Raw genomic sequence first — 20102 nt, forward strand, 5'->3', positions numbered from 1 at the left:
TCTTAATCTAAGCTTAATTTATAACAACTTCACATCTGATTGATTCAATTCTCAACAATAGAAACTTTTAAAACCTTTAAAAGTTTCACAAATTGATACATGGGCTAGCTAAATCAAGCTCCCATGACTTCAAATCTATAAAAATTAAAGAAAAATGTTTAGAGACTTACTTGAAATCAAGGGTCGAATGTTCCAACTAGGTTTTAATCTTTCTTTCTTCTTCTAATATGGTGGACGGTGGCCTTGGGAAGAAGATGACATCTTTTGTAATCTTTTTCCCACTTAATTCACTTAGATACGTAAGTTTATTTTAATTAAACTTATTTAATTAGCTTAATTATAATTAACATCACATCCCACTAACATCTATCTCAAATTGGTCCATTTTCTATTTTGGTCCTTTGGATAATTCCTATTTAAGTCTCCAAGCCTTTTTCTAATTAAAAATCTATAGGAATTAAACTTTTACAATTTAGTCCTTAAGCCTTAATTAACCACATTTTTTTACTAAATTGCTTATCCAAATCTCAAGTCATCAATATAATAATTATGTACATATTCCTATTTAATATTTACGGGTTCAATTTAGGAAAGCGAGGTCTTGAAACTGCATTTTCTGACTCCATTAAAAACCAAGTAGTTATAAAATCTTTTATAAAGAAACTATATTCTTTAAAAATTATTTTCTCTCTAATTAATTTAAATTAATATGAGATGATTAATAAATAAAAGAACTTAATCATTGCAGTTCACTCAATTGAATGGTTCATATTCTACAAGAAGTCTCTTTTAGTTGATTGATTAACACTATAAAAGAGGGTTACCTCCAAACCATTCAACACAACTTTAAAAATTCACGACTTCAGAAGTTCAAAAATTGAAGCCTAAATAGAAGATTTTTGAAGATTAGAAGCTTTCTACAAAATCTAAATTTTTTCTAAAGAACTTGTAGAAATTCTGAAGAGCGCTACATTAGTTTTGAAGAAAGCTGCTCTTCGATATTGTCCACTAATCAACAAAAAAGTAGATAAGATCCGTTCTTCAATATCAAGTTTAGAAGACCCTTGAAATAGAATCACCCATCTAAGATCAAGTCTCGAAGACCCTTGGATAAAAACTTTTCCGAATTTGGTTACATTAACTCAAACGAAATAAAACTCATTTTCAAGATCAATTCTTGATGAGCCTTGAAGTAGAAAACATCTACCCAAGACCAAGTCTAAATTAATCTTGGATCGAAACTCTACTGAAATAAAGAATCTAAGGATTTATCCAGAGGTTGTAGCTTATAAATTCATAAATAAAATTCTTTGACTTATTCCAAACTTCTTCAGATTTTATTTATGATGTGGAATTTGTGTATACATTAAAGCACCATTGATGGTGGTAAATACATATGTTGTCTTCCATTTGTGATGAAATAAGCAAAGGAACTTGCAGCTTGGTTGCATTTATATATTATCTTATGTTATGATCATATTTTTTCATATAATAATCATCGACAATTCTTTAATTGACAATCTTAAAGGTAAATAATCATGAGGGGTTGTTGTTTGGTGCAATAATCAAAATTTTCTATCTTGGAAATATTAGGGGGATGTTTAAATTGTTGGATAACTTATGTGCTAAGGTGAAAGATATTTCTTCCCTTAAAATCTATCTGGAGGTGAGTAGTATGCTGATGCGATTGCAAAGGGTGACATTAATAGAAATTCTTAGTGATATAATTATTGATGTGTGAAACATAACACAAGTCAAGAAATGTTCTCTTTTAAGTTTCTTCATGTTGAAGAGAAACCACTGAATAGCATTATACTCTTAAGGTTTTGTCTCCTGGCCCTACAGAGAAATTAAGGACTCTTCTTTGATGCTTAAACAAGCAAAGCGATAACCACTAAAGAACTTTACACGTCGTAAGACTTGAACCTATGGCCTCAAGGATATAAAGGTGAAATGGAAAAGTATGGTACTACTTGGGCTTCAAAGTTGAGTCGGCACATCGCTTTTCAATGCAACGACATTTTTATGGTGTTTCACACATCTTATTAGGGAATAAACTTTGTGAAAGCACGATTTGCGACATCCAAAGAAAATAATACCTTTACATTACTAGCATAATAGACTACCAATCATCTAATAAGATCATAAAAAATTAAGTCAATTATATTGAAAAAAAGAAAAAAAGAAGAGAAAAACATTAAGCCGTTTACAAGAATTTCTTGTTTCAAGTGGGAAGGCCACAAAGCCAATATCTCCGCATCAACTGTACTAATCGAAAGGTCTCAGTCCTATTTTATTTTACAGTTCAATTTTTTTATGAAACAACTTTGAACATCAAGAATTTGCGAACCAACATCCAAACAATTTTTTGCTCCGAGCTTCGACATTAATCGTCAAAACTTGTCAATAGATACTGATCCACCATATCGATTATTGAATAGTTGTTTAGAGCTCGCTAGCTAGACTTTAAAAAAAAATTTAACAGCTTGGTGATTTAAATAAAAACTTTTGAATAGTTAAATGACCTAAATAAAAACTTTCAATTTAACAAAGATTTTATAACTTTTTAAAGTTAAGTGACCAAAATATAAACTTACTAATAATTTAGTTATCTCGAGTAGAATTTATCCTATTTACTTATATTTTTTTCTCAAAACATCAAATGAGTTTGGTTGACTAATCAAAGCTGACACATGGGTGACACCAGCTGATGCGATAGTCACGTGTTAGATGGTAGGATCGAGTGGTGTCATTCTCTGAATCCCTGTCGGCTCTTATGTAATGTAGTAAGTTTCCCCCTCTTACCCTTTTACTGGAAAAGGACGCGTGGATGTTCATATGAAAGATAAAGGGTCCTATAAAAAAAACTGTCTAATCTGAACCGTACACGTGGAAAGTCGTAGATATGGCGAATTGGGTGTAATTAGTTGTGGTGGGGTTGATGGTGAACTCATGGGGTCAATTGAATTATGTTATGTTATCCTTAGGTTCTAACCATACAAATATAATTGATAGGTCTTAGGAGCAATAATTATTGATATTGAATTGCTATAAGTACACATTTGTCAAAGAATCTTCATTGTTTTGATTGAATTTTTTTTATTTCATTATCCCCAAACTAAAAATTTATTTTAATGATCTGTGTATTTATTTATAGTTAGTGTAAAAATAACGATGACAGTAAAATTAGATATTGTAATAATATTATAACGTGAGAAAAAAAAACTAAACGTATCACATTGAAATTAACCCATCTAAAAATATAAATTAATTTTAATTTAATTTTTGGCATGTAAATCTAGAAAAAAAAATGAAATAGGACAGTCGGTGTGGATGGTACAAATTTAAGTTGGAGATACCTGGAGTGTTGTCTTGTCTTTTCTAGAGAAAATAATCTTCATCGTCGTTCATGTTAGAAGAAAAGCTGAAAAAAGGAAAATTTTCAGTGAGTGAGTGAGTGATGTAGTTTCCTTTATTTATATAATGGAAGAGTAATATGGGTTTGGTTGGATAAGTTTTTTGAATTTTTTAAATCGTTTATTGTAATTCAACGATTCGATTTTTATGTTTTTATATATATATATATTTTGAATCTTTAAGTTTATTTTGAAAAAATGAGTTTTTTTTTATATCTTTTGAATATTATTTGACAAAATTTTTAATTTTTTTGTAATATTTTTAAAATGTAATATTTTTCAAGAATTTTAAATTATTTTTATTATTTTAAATATAAAATATTTATTTTTATATCATAAAATTAAAATTAAAATAAAATATTTATTTAAAATTCGGTTCGAGTAAATGTATTTTTATACCATAAAATATTGGTTTTTGTATACATAGTTATAGAATATGTGTTTAAATCTTTAATAGTAGGGAACAAGCTAGGGAAATTTTGTCTTAAGCTCCTTTCGAAATTTCAAACAATCAATTTAATCTTTTTTAGCTTTTAATTAAATGATAAAATTGGTAAAAACTCCTCTTTAGCCCCTTTCAATTTTGATATTGAGCAAATTGGTTTTTGTAATAAAATGGAGCAATTTAATCTCTGTCAATTTTGAAAGTGAGCAACTAAGGACAATTAATTACATTGTTAATGTTTCCTGCCAATTGTACATAATTTTGATTTGTAGAATAACAAATTTAGTCTTTGACATTTATATATTATGTAAATATTGATAAAATGTGAAAGTATTGCGGGCTAAATTTGTTAAATCAAGATCAAATTGATAGAATATGCAAATATTATGGGCCAAATATGTTACATCAAGACCGAATTGACAATACGTGAATTTTGACAGCTAAATTTATTTTTATAAAATATGTATAATTGACAAAACATATTAACACTACAATTAATCGTCCTTAGTTGCTTACTTTCGAGATTGACATGTATTTTTAGGGGGACCAATTTGCTCAATATTGAATTGAGAGGACCGAAGAAGGCTTTTTACCAAAAAATTTCATTAGGTAGGGCTCTTGGCCTCCCTGGCTAAAGGGGAAATTTTCTTTTAAGCTCCTTCCAAAATTTCAAACAATCAATTTAATCCTTTGAATAAAATTCATTAAATTCATTTTTGACTTCTTTGAAAAATAATACTTTCATTTAACACAAATTTTATACTTTTCTCCTTTCAAAATTTTATAATAATTTTATCTCGAGCTGTTAAATAAAAATTTCCCTTGACTTTCGAGTTGGATCCCTATACAACCCCCTGACCATCCCTCTATTAAGAAAATATATAGCTTTGTAAATTGCAGTTGAGGTCCAAGATGAGGGACTGAGTCGTTGGCCCAAATTGGCTTCCACGAGGAACAAAATTGAGTTCGATCCAATAGTATAAAAAAATCTTGGAGCTTGGACGAAATCATCCATGGAAGCTCAAAACCTGACATAACAACAACAACAAAAAGCCCATTTTTCTTCATTTCCTTATCCAACAAAATCCCTGAAAATATCTAGCAACTTGCGTGGCAAAATCTTATGCAAGGAAAATATCATGTGGGCCCAACAATTCAGACAATCGACGGCTGAGGAAGGAAGACAAGCTCCTTTCGGCATCTGAAACGACCACTTGTCTGGAAACATGGAGAACTTTCCAGAACTTTTGTTTCCTTTTCGACAAATGGCAGAAACTTCTTACAATGCCTTAACACATAATCTCTCTCTCTAGAACCTTCTTCTCCACCGCCTTGTATATATATTTACGTCACTCCCTCGGTACACGTAACGGACATTCTCTTAGGGTTCATTGTTTTTCCTTCAAAATTTGATAACTTTCAGACAGAACATCGAAATGAAGTGAAGTGAAAACGAAGTCTCAAATGGAAGGAGTTGTAGTAAAAGAAGAGGAAACTCAAATGACGTTTGCAACAGCTGTTGGGACTACTGCTGGGTTGTCTTCATCTTCATCGTCATCAAATGTTACTCCTCAGCCGAAGGAAGGGCTTAACGAGGTTGGTCCGCCGCCGTTCTTGACTAAAACTTTTGATATGGTGGAAGACCCTTCGACGGATTCGGTGGTTTCATGGAGTGAAGCTCGTAATAGTTTCATTGTTTGGGATTCTCATAAATTTTCAACCACGTTGCTTCCTAGGCACTTCAAGCACAACAATTTCTCCAGTTTCATTCGTCAGCTCAATACATATGTAAGTACTTCGCTTCACAAATTGTTCAATTTTGATGCCGTTTTCATGATGTGTTAAATGATTTCAATGCTGGGTTTTAATGCAGGGTTTTAGAAAAGTTGATCCAGATCGATGGGAATTTGCCAATGAAGGGTTTTTAGGAGGGCAAAAGCAGCTACTTAAAACGATTAAGAGGAGAAGGAACATAGTGCAAAGCTCACAGCATCAAGCTGGAGGAGGAGGAGCTTGTGTTGAGTTAGGACAATTTGGATTAGATGAAGAACTGGAGAGATTAAAGAGGGATCGAAGTGTTTTACTAGCTGAAATCGTGAGATTAAGACAACAACAGCAGCATTCAAGGGACCAGATTGTTGCAATGGAGGATAGGTTACAGAGCACAGAGAAGAAACAGCAACAGATAATGTCGTTCCTTGCTAAGGCACTTCGAAACCCGACTTTCATACAGCAACTTGCTCAGAACAGACAGGCTAAAGGCGTCGAAATCGGACGAAAACGGAGGCTCACGGCGAGCCCCAGTGTGGAGAATTTACAACAAGCAGCAGTCCCTGTGGTGGTTGATAATGATCAAGTTGAGGAACAAGAAGGATTGGCAACTATTGAGACTGAAATTGAGACTTTTTTCAATTCTGCCATGGATGATGAATCAAGTACTGAAATCAAGGATCATATGCCAAGTCCAATGCCATTATCAAGTGTGACTAATAATTTGGGTGTTAATGAAACATTATGGGAAGAGTTAGTACATGAAGACTTAATAGCTGGTGAGCCAAAAGAGGAAATTGTGGTTGGTGATCAAGCTGAAGTTGATGTTGAAGTTGAGGATTTAGCAGCAAATCCTATTGATTGGGGTGATGATTTGCAAGAACTTGTGGATCAGATGGGTTATCTCAGGTCAAATCCATGACCAAAAAACTAAACACATTAAATGGAATGTAATGGATGATGTTGTTGTTCTAGCCCTTTTGAGTTGGTCTCTTTGACACCATTCCTTGTTTTCTAAAACCGGTATGTTCCATCAATCTCAGCTTGTTGTACATGTCGTTTATATGTTTTGTTTGTGAAACTTGTATATTATTTCATATGCAGCAGGGAATGGTGACAGTTGCAAAGGGGTCAACAGATATGTTCCCGTTATTCACCGTATCCTTTATTTAATCATCAAAATTTGTCTTCAATTTCCTTTCCATAGACTCCTTTAAAGCATTACATTATATTCATTGTTTTTTTCTTGTAATTTTTCGCAGGCGAAGTAAGTGAACAGAGGTTTATGAAGGAACCCTTTGAAGCCATGCATCTTCCACAGGCTTCAAATTCCACATTTTTGGTGTTTCTGCTCTAACGCTCGTTTGGTTTCCATGTTAATTTCTTATTTGTGTTTACTTCATGTATATATGGTCCATGTATGTATACATTGTGATTGGCTGGTATTAGTAATGGATTAAGGATTGATTATTTTGAAAGTTGTTTGACCAAGTGGCATAGGTCTCAGTCATGTAAAGAAAGGAAGATCAATCCATGTCACTGAACTAAATGAACAAATGTACTACATATCCGTGTTAGACATACCTGTTTCCAGCATTCGTATTCGGATAGAGTGGTCGAGACATGTGAACAGGATTGTTGCGAGGTCTTTGTTTTGCCTTGGTAGATTCTGTCAAGTTCATATAATCTGGTCTACTATTGCCACTTTGTTCTGTTCTATCTGTACTACTCAAGGTAGTGTTACCAGAAACAGGTGTAGAAGACCTGCATATTGAAGATGAAGCTGAACTTGGATTGAACCGAAACTCGGAACTTGGACTCGAAGAGGAATGAGTAACTTGCCCAATACATGGAGGCTTTGCAGAAATCCTAGTGCTGATATTGTTCTTTCCGACTTCCACAAAGCATGGGGAAGAAGATCTCGCATTCTTTCCCTCTAAGCAATGTTTTGATGGTGGGGCCTGTGATGGTTCCATCAACCTTGTTTCCCATGGCCGGGCCGCCATCCAACGTTCCAGCCAACTCCAACCCCAGCTGTTTTCGTCGAATTCTTGATATTTGGTATATAAACCTGAGCTATTTGTTTGGTTAGTTGAACTAGGCTTTGATCTCCATTGCTGTAAAATTAAAGAACTTTGAATTACTTAGGGTATCTTTCAGTTTATGATGTAAACAAGCGCACGGAATTTAGAACGTTTTGATACCTTCTGAGCAAGAGAATAGGCTAGAGCTCTTTCTCTCTTGAAGGTTCCTTCTTGCTTCATTTGCAGCTTTGTTTTAACATCTTCTAGTGTTCCTTTGCTATCACACCAGCCATCCTGAGAACGTATAATGCAGTGATTGGAGTAAATTTTTCACGCTAACTGATAATGACTATTAGCAAATTGAGTGGTACTACCTCTGCTTGTTTCAAGATATCATCCTTGCTGTGGCATTCATCGAGCATCTTCTGAACTGCCCGTCCTTCTGTTGACATCCGCACACGACGAGCTCTAACACGAGCTTGGACACGAATGAGAGCTTGCATGCACCGAAGCGTTATGGTGGCCTGTTTCCTCACCTGTCGGCCGCGAACTAATGCTTGAAGCCTCACGATTCCTTTTAAAGCTCTCAAAGCTCTTCTTGCCTACATGGACAAAAAAGAGTGAACCGAAAATTTGAAAATCAAGAGGTGGATACATCAATACAGATTTGACATCACTGTATCAGTTTAGATTTTGTTTACTATATGTCAGTTTTGCTCTGATTTACCAACTGCTGAAATTTAAGAAGCAATTATAGAAACTTTCTTTTACTTCCTTTCATTTTCACGGACACCAAACAATGAAAGAAATGAAAAAAATATGAGACTGAAAAGGGTGTTTGCAATTTACCAAGAAACCACGAAAAGCAGTTTGGATGCGGATGGCAGCCCCTTCTTGCCTTAAAACCCTGAAATCTTTAGCAGGAGCTCGGGCTAGTGCTGCCATTGCAGCAGTCCTTGGTGAAGAATCTGATCTGAACTTCCCTTTAGAGCCCCATGGCTTCCATTTCTTACTCTTGACACCCATTTTTTCCTGCATAACAAAAAGCTTTAGTGAAGAAATGTAAATAATAGTAGCTGTGCAACAAAGCAGGAAAAAACCCGAAGCTTACTTGGTCTTCTTTTTCATTCTTCTTGACACCCATAAGAGATTTCACCCATTTCCCTGAAGAACCCATCAACAGTTCAATGTATATATATTTTCCCAGAGCTTAAGAAAAGAGAAATGGAATAATTCTACTCTAAACTAGCTCCAAAGGAGGCAACTTGGTAAGAGAAGGAGGATTTTTATTTGTGGGAAAATTTTGCTCTTTTCGTAGAAAAAAAAACAGAGCAGATTGAGTGAACTTGAAACAAAAATCTGGGATAACAATGAAGAACCGTGCTACGCAGGTCTGGGTTAACAAGGTCTAATGCGGGTTCAATATTTTGAAATTCAAAATAACCCAACGGGTTGATGTTGATCCCGCCTCTCAAAACCATATCTGCTATTATTTGTAATATTCTTGTTCATTTTTTTTATTGATATCTGGACACGTTCCCTTTGTTACAGCACATGAAAAAGTTCACATAAGATGGAAAAATTGTAATAAAATATTGATTTATGTCAATCATGCATTTGTGTGGATTTAAATTAATTGGCATTAAATCAAAAGTTCAATGTACATCATTAGTCAACATAATGTTTTAACCATGTTAAACTGGTTTTAAATAATTCAAAAAAATAAAATGCAAAACTTATTACACAGTACTGAGATTTGGAACCTAAAAACCAAAGTGACCATTGTCTATTGTTAACAATCAAATCCTATTCACATTAGCACTAATTGTGCTAGTGTAATAGGAGTGAAAGACAAGCAAGTTTAGCTACAATTATAAACCTTCCAGTTTGTGTTGGTGTAGCAGAACAAACCCGGACCTGGAACTTTTAAGAGATGATATTCGATAAAATTGATTCTGATTTTCAATATGTATTCAGCTTTTGTTTTTCTTCACCTATGCTTTCTCTTTCGCTGGTGTTGAAATCAGATGGTGCAATGTGGCGGCTGGGATAACAGCACTCGGACTAGGGTCCTTGACTCGAAGAGAACCTGATCGCCTGAGATTGAAGTTCCGGTCCACTCCACTCGGTATTAAGTTTCGTAATGGCCACGGAATGTGTCGCATCAATCTTGTTGAACTCACAAGCAAAATTACACCCATCATGATAAATAACCTGCAATGGTAAGATTCATGGCAAAAATGTTGAATTCGAGCTACTATTTATAGATATCGATCAAAAGCAAAAAAAATAAAAAAAATGTAGCAGAATTGGATTCAAAAATTTTTTCCAGTCTTTTAAAAGAAAATTGCAGTAGAGATGTTAAAATCTATCATATCAATCATAGAAGCTTTTCAATGCATCAAGATGCCTATGGTATGCAACAGATTAGCAAGCCACATGCTAGTATATTCACAAACCAAGCATTGCAGAATTCCGGAATAAGGATGCGATATTGTTGAACAATTCAAGTGTAAAAATTAGGTTAGCATCATATACCATCCAAGAAGAAGTGAAAGGCGAGCAACTGGTGCTGAAGGCAACTGTTCACCCAATGCAAGCATACCGGCAAGTACACCAGTCACGATTGATGCCACGGCAGCACAGGTGGAGATCACAATTGCTCGACCATGCTTTAGGCCATGTGTCTGCTCAAAAGGTGTAAACAAGATTATGTTACAATTAGTCGAGAGGATAATACAAACATGTAAAGGTTATTTAAAGACCCTTTTAAGACATAAATGTCCCGACAGTGAAACATAATAGAACCATGTTAAACATAAGACCAGAACATTACTGGACCATGTTGAACACAAATTCCATGAATCACACACATGAATATGACCTTGTTACAAATAGCTTAAGGCAATGATATCGATGTGCTGAGATGTCATCATGAACCATTTAGGCGGCTGATGTACCTGATAGTAAAATCCAGTGCCACTACAACAAATGCTGATTGAGATACATAGGGGAATCAACATTTTGGAGAAGCCCTGCTCCACGAAGACAAATCCCATCTTCGATATCACTGATGCCATTCTGCAAATAGGTGAAATCATTTAAGTTGAGCATTTGGAATCACAAATCTCGATGCGGAGACATATGAAAGCTACATAAATTTTGCAATAAATGGATAAAATATCCATTACAAGATAAATTATGACCCATGAAGAGCAAGAATAAGATGTACAATCATAGTTGCATAGGTGAAAAAGGGTACCCAAATAAAATTCCTGATTCCAGGCCATATATGATTTCTTCAACAACTTCATACTCTATCTGCAGGAGGAAAAAAGTTACAAAGCACTCTAGTGAGGTGGGAACAGAAACAAAATATTATATAAGCGAATACTATTGTAGAGTAAACACAACATAAATCTTTAAAATAGAGAGAGAGAGTACATACCAGCTCTTGTTCTCTCCGTTGACGCTTGTAGATGCGACGCCAGCCATTTAGGAGTACCTGTATAACCATATATCAGGTATCAAAGCATAATCATATATAGCATATTCATGACTACAATGACGTTCAAGAAACAGAAGATTTTATGAATCTGAGGCATCAAAAAGCATGGATATCAAGTTCCGGTGAACTTTAAATTACTAAATTTTAAATTCAGTAAAAGTAAGCCTCAATCAGAACTGGTTTTTGATAAGAAATAGATTCAGTATTGAATGTTAAAAAATAACAGCCATCAATAATAGCCATCATCATGCCGCTCTAGTATTGCACCTTGAAGGAGGGAGACACCAGCAACAAATTAATCACAACTGAGGCCATGTGTCTAAACTACAAAGTCCTATTTCGTTCTTTACAGGCCGAGTATTATGACTTGGTTTAGTTCACTTGTTTTATTAGATTAGTAAAGTAGAATTTATTGCTCAGAGATGTCCTTCAGATAACTTCTTGAAGTTCCATGTAAAAGTAAGACTTTTTTTCGGCATAATCCATCAAAGCTTTGTATCTCTAAAAGTAATGATATATGCTCCACTGAACTTAGGAATTTATTATTAGAAGCTTCAAGTTTGCAAGACAAGAATTTATTAGTCATGAAATACACTGAGAATCTCATAGAGTCTAACAACATAATATAATATTAATATAAAAAGAATGCTATTAGTTAAGAGTAGAGGAAAAAGGTACCTACAAACACGATCATGACAACGAATGCCAACCACGGTAGCTGTAAAATCGATACTGCCGAAGACTCTTGCTCCTCTCCACCAGCACCAACTCCTGAATCAAAACAAAAGAAAACCATTACCTTATATAAAGGGTCGATGGTAGTCTATGGGGCTATCATAAGGCTAAACTGGATGCTGCTGCTTGTTGCAGAAACTATACGCATAACCCATCAGGAGAGGTTGCATTTTAATTAAAACCCTTAAACCGTTGACATGCAACACAAAGATGCCAATGAGGAAGGTTGTAAACAATTACCTCATGGCTTTAAACTAAACTGAGAACTATCACGTCAAAATTCTAAATGTACTCACTTTGTAATACAAGAACCATGACAAAAACTTGCATTACCTATGGTGCCAATACCAGCTAATGTAATCCCCATCCAGTCAACAATGTTCATCACTTCTTGCAGATAGAAGTGCGAAAAGATCGAAAGAATGGCAAGCCCACAGCCAGAGACTGGTTGAATAACAGATACCTGAATAACAATTTCTTCATTATAACCAATAAAGAGTTCAGAAAATTTACGCTATAAATCATCATATAATAATGCTTAATCAACCAGCAGCCAAACATCGGCCATCAAGTAGCTAAGGCAGGAATCTCCTATATCAATAAATTTATAAAGGAACATCAATTCGGTTCATTACATAAAACAAATATTCATTAAACAGCTCACCGGAGCCAAAGATAATGCTCTCAACATCAACAAGGCACCGGAAATATCCATCAGAAATCCTATCACCCAAAATTTATTAACAGCATATGTTCTTATCACCTACACACACAAAAAAAAAACATGTACACTTCGTCAAAAACACATAAACCCAACCCAATTCTTGGAAAGGTATAAAAAAGGAACCCTGTTTTAAAGCTAATTTCAAGCTGCAATTCCTGAGGCTGAATAGTAACCAAAAGTCAGTACCAATTTTTTTTTATGATCAAAATCCCAAAAATTGCAGAAATTATCGAACCTAAACCTGCAGTTTCATAACCATAAAAAAAAAGAGCAAAGGAGAAATTTGCCTTGAGCTTGAAGGAGAGAGGAGGGAGGATAACAGTGCCCTTCTTTTGTAGAACTTTGCCTATGTTATTACCCGCTGTTGCTACCAATGTTAAACAAATCGATTCCCACATTTCTTCTTCTTCTTCGCTATCGCTCTGAAATCAATCAATCAAACAAATAAATATACCCAAAAAAACCCTTGTTGAGAATGAAAATATTCTCCTCTCTCTCTCTCTCTCTCTCTCTGTTTCTGGTGGGGTGTTTTTCGTTTTTTTGGATTGGTACCCAAAAACAGGAATTTATGGGTCAGCCAGTGGTTTTGTCGGGGTTGGGGGGCATTGGCTTGCAAAGGATGTCGTTTGCTAATTCCGTGGCATGTTCGCACGTGCGACTTGGTAAAATTGTAATATTAAAATTTTTATGGATTTTATATTTATTTATTTATTTTTAAATCAGAAACAGAACAGGTTAAATTAGAAAGCAAAAGAGTTACTGTACATCACTTTCCCCGCGGCCTCGGCTCACATAATCGGGATTAAACAGTCCGGCGGCTGTTGACATACAACAGAATAAGAAGAAACAGAAGGTAAGTCCGATTAAAAAGGATTTGAAAAGTTGCTTCCAAGCCTAGCAAGCGCATCTGCACACCGGTTATCCTCTCTGAACTTGTGCTTGAGCTGATAACGAGGAAACTGATCAAGCAATGTCCTGCATTCAGTGATCAGTGCAAACAACAAATGGTTAGAGATGTTCTGATTACAAATAAGGTTAATAACACTCGTAGCATCCCTAGCAAGTTTTAGGTCATCGGAGAGAGAGCCCAAACTTCAGCTTGAACACTAGTAGCATCATATGGGATATGTCTATAAGCCCCAATAACCCATTCTCCATTATTGTCTTTAATAATCATGCCAGCTCTGACTTTACCAGGGTTCATGATGGCGGAGCCATCCGTATTGAGTTTATACCACCCGACCTGAGGTGGGTGCCATTTAATTCCAACAGAAGAGGGTAAAGGAACGGTTTGAGGTGGACTAGACATGGCAAAATATTCAATAGCACTATGCCACGCATGTTGAATCACATGACAATGCACATTTTGGTTTTTGAAGATTTTTGCGTTTCAGGCAAGCCAAATTTGCCAAAGGACAAAGGGGAGAACTTTCCAAGGAATCTTCTGAAGCTGGTGCCAAACCTTTGACTTCAGATTAATCCATTCCTTAAACTCTAGCTGATCATGATGGCTAGCATGGTTCGAAATGCTAGATCACCACAACTGGTGGTCGAGCAGTCCCTAAGAATATGAGTAGCTGATTCTTGTTGTTGGTTACAGAAAGGGCATGACACATCAACTTGGATTCCTCTTCTAAGGAGAAACACTCTAGTTGGGACTACATCATGAAGACATTCCCATAGAAAGAATTTGATATTTTGGGGGAGTTTTTAACTTCCAGACAACATTCCATAACTCGTTCGCACCATCTATCTTATTGGCATCGTCTTTCATCCTTCCCTCAGCAAGCTCATAGGTTGTTGACATTGAAAAGATGCCCTTAGCATCAAGGTTCCAATAGAAAGTATCAGGTTCAGGAAGGGCCAAATGGCTCGCTCTTGTAGCTTGAGACCTTGGATAGTTTTGTTTGGACATTTCTCTTCTTGAGCAATCTCTCTTTAAATGTTCTTTGGAACCACATTTAAAACAAGCCCCACTTTTAAACCTACACCCACCTATGTGATTTCTCCCACAATGTTTGCAAATCGTTCTATCCACAATGCGAATAATTCCCGCGTTAATCACAGAATCTCTCTATTTTTTAGGTGAAGGTATTAAAAATGACCTAGTTATACTGCGTTTTCTAGAATTTCGGATATTGGACCCATCTTGCTTTTTCTCATTACGTATGCTTCCTTTTTTTCCTTTAAATTCATCCATACTATATTCACTGAGTTTATCAACTAGTGGACGACTTTCAGATATCAGATTAGGACCTTGAGAATGAGGGAGTACCACAGAAGACACAATCAGGAGAGGAGGGTGCATTTGCAGCTACGAATAGTTGAAGGAGTAGCTCCCAAGTATTGGGGTAGCCTATTGATTAATCAATTGCAAGAAGACATCTCTTGCCTCATTCCCTAGCCCTTACAGAATATGCAAACTAACAGCAGCTCCCTGCTCGGAAGCAAGAATACTACTTTCAACTTTATCAGAAACGACTCGATTTGTTTCAGCCGACATGGTTTATCTATAAGAAAAACAGAGTCAATCTGGATTAGAAGGCATCACACTATCACAGGTTATTGTGGTATGTATTTCTACACTCAACACGCGCTAATGCTATGTTTCAGTCCTAGAATCGACTAAATCGTAGCTAGTACCATTAAATGCAACACTCCTTACCCGACTTGATCGCCGAGTCCTAGCTATAGGATGTTACAACCATTGTCGGAGCAACCATGGACGATTAACATTCACATTAAAACATAAAGCATGCAAGCATAACTATTTCAATTCATAATCATCAAATACAACCTTTCTCGGGTCTTATATGAGCTTACATGTGTTCTAGAATTAACTTGGAATCAAATAAGAATCAAATTGCAAAATTTTCAAAATTTTAAAATGATGTCGTGACGTGAGGGGTTTCCTTGTCGCGGTGTGACATACTGACTCGCTTCGTTGTGACGACGGGGTTCTTGTCACATTGTGACTAAAATCAAGGTCTCGTCGCGACGACCATTGCTTGACATTACTATGTGGATTTTGTTTTTGACACAACTTAAGCCATTTGATACGTATTGCTTGACATTTACCTATACAAAATCATTCCAAAATCATACCAAAACATCACATTTTAGCTAATTCAATCAATCAATCAAACTAATATGCCACAATTTGGCACCAAAACATACCAATTCCACCTATTTAAACTTATCTTATACTATCTTTCCTTTAAACCATTAAATATCATCCATTTCCATGTTTCATGGCCAACTATACAATTATAAATATCATTCACACAACACATTACCAACTCACATATTCAAATGAACATTAACTTCACAAGATTAGACAATATGCAAAGTTCAAAACAACTCATCATTTTAGGTTAACAAAATAACACTTATGTACATGCCACGTAACCGAGCCCAAAAATGATCAAAAGACTATCGAATCAATCATGGGATAGTGTGAGTTTTACAATGATCCACATTGCACGTTCCACAAGTTAACAATCTAGTAAGAAAAGGGAAAACAAATTAGATAAGCATTTCGTATGCTTAATAAATTCATTGGTATTTAGACAAAAACTTACCTCATTTTACAACAAAATATAACTACTATTTAGCTTGACAAAGTTTGCCTAACATATCAAATCAAAAAATTATCAGCAAAATTTAGTTAGATAACTTGTGATAAAACCTTCGACATTAGATAAGAGAGAGACAATCACTTCAATTGATATATTTATACAATCTATAGTCTCTACCCCATCTATAAATAGGAGCATAATACGTTTTAGTACACTCAAACTCACATCCTCCTGTGTTGACAATAATGCTCATACCAATCGAGCTAAGACTCAATCGACATTTGATCCATTGTTAATATATAATTTTATGCATTATTATTAATAAATAATAATATTATATTTCATGAATAAATGAAAAAAAAAGGAATGATTTATAAATAAATACTCGCATTTATTTTTAAATTTAAAAATAGAAAACTTCACAGATCCAAAACCTACGAAGGAGCCATATCATAGACGTGCAACTCACACTGTCCCTGCTCAGCAAGCTTAGCCATCTTATCAGCAATCTGGTTTGCTACCCGAGGGATGTGGCGAAATTCACCTGCATATTCCTGGAACAAAACGACTTAATATCTCTGACTAGGGAAAATGGCGAGTCATGATCTTGGTGATTCTGCAACATTCCAATTGCAACCTGAGTATCACTCTCAATCACAAGCTTAGAACACCCTTTTGCCCATGTCAACTGCACCCCAGCCACAACCATCATCATCATCATCTTGGCTTGATTGATCCATACTTAATCATAAAAGAATCTGATGTCATAAATATGTGTATTTAATCAATATATTTAGAATGAATAAATTTAGAAAATCTAGATGCATTAATATACTTACCTAACTATATCAATATCAAGAATTAGAGAGGTGCTCATGGCCGGGCCGTCCCGAAAAATGGGTAAAAAATTTTGTCCAACTTTGACCTAGATAAAAATGTTAAAATCCGAGTTCAACTAGGCCCACTCGTATTAATTTTTTATATAATTTTTAAATATATATAATATATCAAAAATACTAAAAACATTAAAATAAATATTTCTTAACAAATTAAAAATAAATTTTAAAAAAGATGTATACATAAATAATACTAGCATAAATATAAATTAACAATAAAATAAGTGTTATACAATATTCAAATAATAATAATAAAATAATAGTAATATAATAGTAAAATGGTAGCAATTGAGATGAAGAAAGCAAATCTCAAATATATATTTCATTATTCATTTACATGATGTTAAGAAATGGCTTAAAATTGGTAGTGGATTGTTGTTGTTGGTAGTGGGTTGTTGGTGGTAGTGGATTAGTGGATGGTTGTTGGTGTCCATTTTCAACCACAAATCTTTGCCAAAGTTTTGGACAATTATGTCCTTGAACTCTCTTATAAATAGAGAGGTTCATTAGCCATATTCATCATCCCAAACCAAGAGAGAGCAAAGCTTGTTCTTTGAAAGCTAGGATTTTAGCTTTCGGGTTTTCTATAGGGGTTGAGAGTTGTGAGGTTCTCGGGTTGTGTCTTGAGTGTAAAACACTTGTAATCTTCATCTTGTTATAGTGAAATTTCTTTTCGCCTCTGCCCGTGGACGTAGGCATTAAAGCCGAACCACGTAAATCCTTGTGTTCACTTTATTTTTCGTTCCGGTCAATTTACTTGTAGTCATATCGGAGTTCTCGAATCGATCCTTTCCGCAACAAATTGGTATCAGAGCGTAGTTGAAGGAGTGATAATATTTTCTGAATTGCCCTGTGACTGCAGCTTTGTCTGATCTTTCACATCAGGAAGAAAATATTATCATTCATTCAAAGGTTCCAAATTATGGCTACAAGTGTTTCATCGACTAAGTATGATGTCGAGAAATTTACCGGGAAAAATAGTTTCAGTTTATGGCGCATCAAGATGCGGGCAGTGCTGGTTCAACAAGGATTGCTAAAAGCATTGTCTGGTAAAGATAAATTACCAAGCACGCTTTCGGAAGAGCAAAAGGATGACATGCTAGAAAGAGCACATAGTGCTATTCTGCTATGTCTAGGAGATGAAGTGCTACGAGAAGTAGCGGATGAGAAAACCGCGTCCGGTTTGTGGCTCCGGTTAGAGAGCAAGTACATGACGAAGTCATTGACGAACCGGCTCTACCTCAAGCAAAGACTCTATGCCCTGAAGATGGAGGAAGGTACACCTGTTTCCCAGCACCTGGATAAATTCAATTCCATTATCATGGATTTGAATAATATCGATAACAAAATCGATGATGAGGACCAAGCAATAATTGTTTTGTGTTCTTTGCCTCCCTCGTATGAGAATTTTGTTGATACAATGATGTACGGTCGTGATGACCTGACTCTAGAGGAGGTGAAAAATGCCTTAAGTTCCAGTGAGTTGAGGAAGAAAATCACTGGTAAGGTGGTCGAAAACAATGAAGGCGAAGGCTTGGTTGCTCGAGGAAGATCCAAGGCAAAGGGTGGAAGTTCAAGTAAAAGCCATCCTAGATCGCAGTCCAAGAAGAGAATACAGTGCTACTACTGTAAGAAGTACGGGCACATGAAGGTAGATTGTCCGAAAAGGAAGGAGAAATCAGAATCACAGGAGCAACAAAATGATCGTGCGAATGTAGCTGATGCAGATTCTTCAAGTGATGCCGAGATCGTTCTTGCAGTATCCGACTCTTACGCTGGTGGGAGATGGATTCTTGATACGGGAGCTACATTTCATATAAGTACTTCGAAAGATGCATTCTCAACATACGAGAAGCATTCTGGTTCAGTACTAATGGGAAATGACCACGCATGTCAAGTCATGGGGATTGGCACAGTTCGTATAAAGATGTTTGACGGTATTGTTAGAACTCTAACTGATGTTCGGCACATTCCAGAAATGAAGAAAAATTTGATCTCTTTGAGTACGTTGGACAAGAAAGGCTTTCGGTACTCTGCTGAAGGTGGAGTTCTCAAGGTATTCTCGGGTGCTTTGACTGTGATACGTGGTAATTTGGAGCGGGGCCTTTACTTCCTCGATGGTTCCTCGGTTACAGGTGTTGCGGGAGTGTCATCATCAGATGATCTAGATTCTGACACCACGAAGTTATGGCATATGCGGCTCGGGCATATGAGCGAGAGAGGCTTATCGGTGCTAAGCAAACGAGGATTATTGTCTGGGCAGTGTACAGGAAAGTTGAATTTCTGTGAGCACTGCGTCTTCGGTAAGCAGACTCGGGTAAAGTTCAGCACTGGGATTCACAAGACAAAAGGCACAGTGGATTACTTCCATTCTGACCTTTGGGGGCCTTCTCCGACAATTTCTAAAGGTGGTTACAGATATCTGCTTACCTTTATCGATGATTACTCGAGAAAGGTTTGGGTGTATTTTCTGAAGAGCAAGTATGAGGTTCTCATCAACTTCAAGCAATTTAAAGCTTTGATCGAAAATCAAACAGGAAAGAAGATCAAGCGATTCCGGACGGATAATGGCTTGGAGTTTTGCTCAGGTGAATTCAATGAGTTCTGCAAAAATGAAGGAATAGTGAGACACCGCACTGTTCGTCGAACACCACAACAAAATGGAGTTGCAGAACGCATGAATAGAACTCTCTTGGAGCGAGCTCGTTGCATGCGATCAAATGCTGGGCTCGGTGAAGAATTTTGGGCTGAAGCTGTTAATACTGCTTGTTATTTGGTTAACAGATCTCCGTCAACAGCTATTGAGCTGAAGACTCCTGAGGAAGTATGGTCTGGTTCTCCTGCTGATTACTCTGGTTTAAGAGTGTTTGGCTGCCCTGCGTATGCTCATGTAAATGAGGGAAAACTCAAACCGAGGGCGAAGAAATGCATATTTCTTGGATACGGCCAAGGGGTGAAAGGATACAGGTTGTGGTGTCCTGATCCGGTTTCGTCCAAGTTCATCAT

General features: G+C 36.0%; 3 protein-coding genes across 9 annotated transcripts; 1 reads left to right on the forward strand and 2 right to left on the reverse strand.

Annotated features, from left to right (window-relative positions):
- Positions 1-5107: 5107 nt before the first annotated feature.
- Positions 5108-8425, forward strand: LOC107893394 (heat shock factor protein HSF30). 7 transcript variants are annotated; one of them, XR_005922652.1, is made up of 4 exons: positions 5108-5649; positions 5735-6654; positions 6736-6789; positions 6894-8425. XR_005922652.1 is itself a non-coding variant. In XM_041108551.1 (4 exons), the coding sequence occupies exons 1-3, from the start codon at positions 5326-5328 to the stop codon at positions 6746-6748; spliced, it is 1140 nt and encodes a 379-aa protein (XP_040964485.1). In that variant the 5' UTR covers positions 5153-5325; the 3' UTR covers positions 6749-6789; positions 6894-8425.
- Positions 7081-9116, reverse strand: LOC121225175 (protein IQ-DOMAIN 1). The gene is made up of 5 exons (XM_041109357.1): positions 8767-9116; positions 8505-8687; positions 8030-8257; positions 7836-7949; positions 7081-7748 (listed from the first exon to the last, which is right to left on the reverse strand). Exons 1-5 carry the CDS (start codon positions 8830-8832, stop codon positions 7206-7208), a joined length of 1134 nt encoding a protein of 377 aa, XP_040965291.1. The 5' UTR covers positions 8833-9116; the 3' UTR covers positions 7081-7205.
- Positions 9117-9271: 155 nt separating this feature from the next.
- LOC107893396 (probable magnesium transporter NIPA9) lies at positions 9272-13182 on the reverse strand. Its single transcript, XM_016818373.2, has 9 exons — positions 12910-13182; positions 12563-12661; positions 12232-12361; positions 11846-11934; positions 11104-11160; positions 10918-10976; positions 10616-10736; positions 10194-10342; positions 9272-9869 (listed from the first exon to the last, which is right to left on the reverse strand). Exons 1-9 carry the CDS (start codon positions 13018-13020, stop codon positions 9650-9652), a joined length of 1035 nt encoding a protein of 344 aa, XP_016673862.2. The 5' UTR covers positions 13021-13182; the 3' UTR covers positions 9272-9649.
- Between the last annotated feature and the right edge of the window lie 6920 nt (positions 13183-20102).

Source organism: Gossypium hirsutum, chromosome D13, assembly GCF_007990345.1.
Source record: "Gossypium hirsutum isolate 1008001.06 chromosome D13, Gossypium_hirsutum_v2.1, whole genome shotgun sequence".
Lineage (NCBI taxonomy): Eukaryota > Viridiplantae > Streptophyta > Magnoliopsida > Malvales > Malvaceae > Gossypium > Gossypium hirsutum.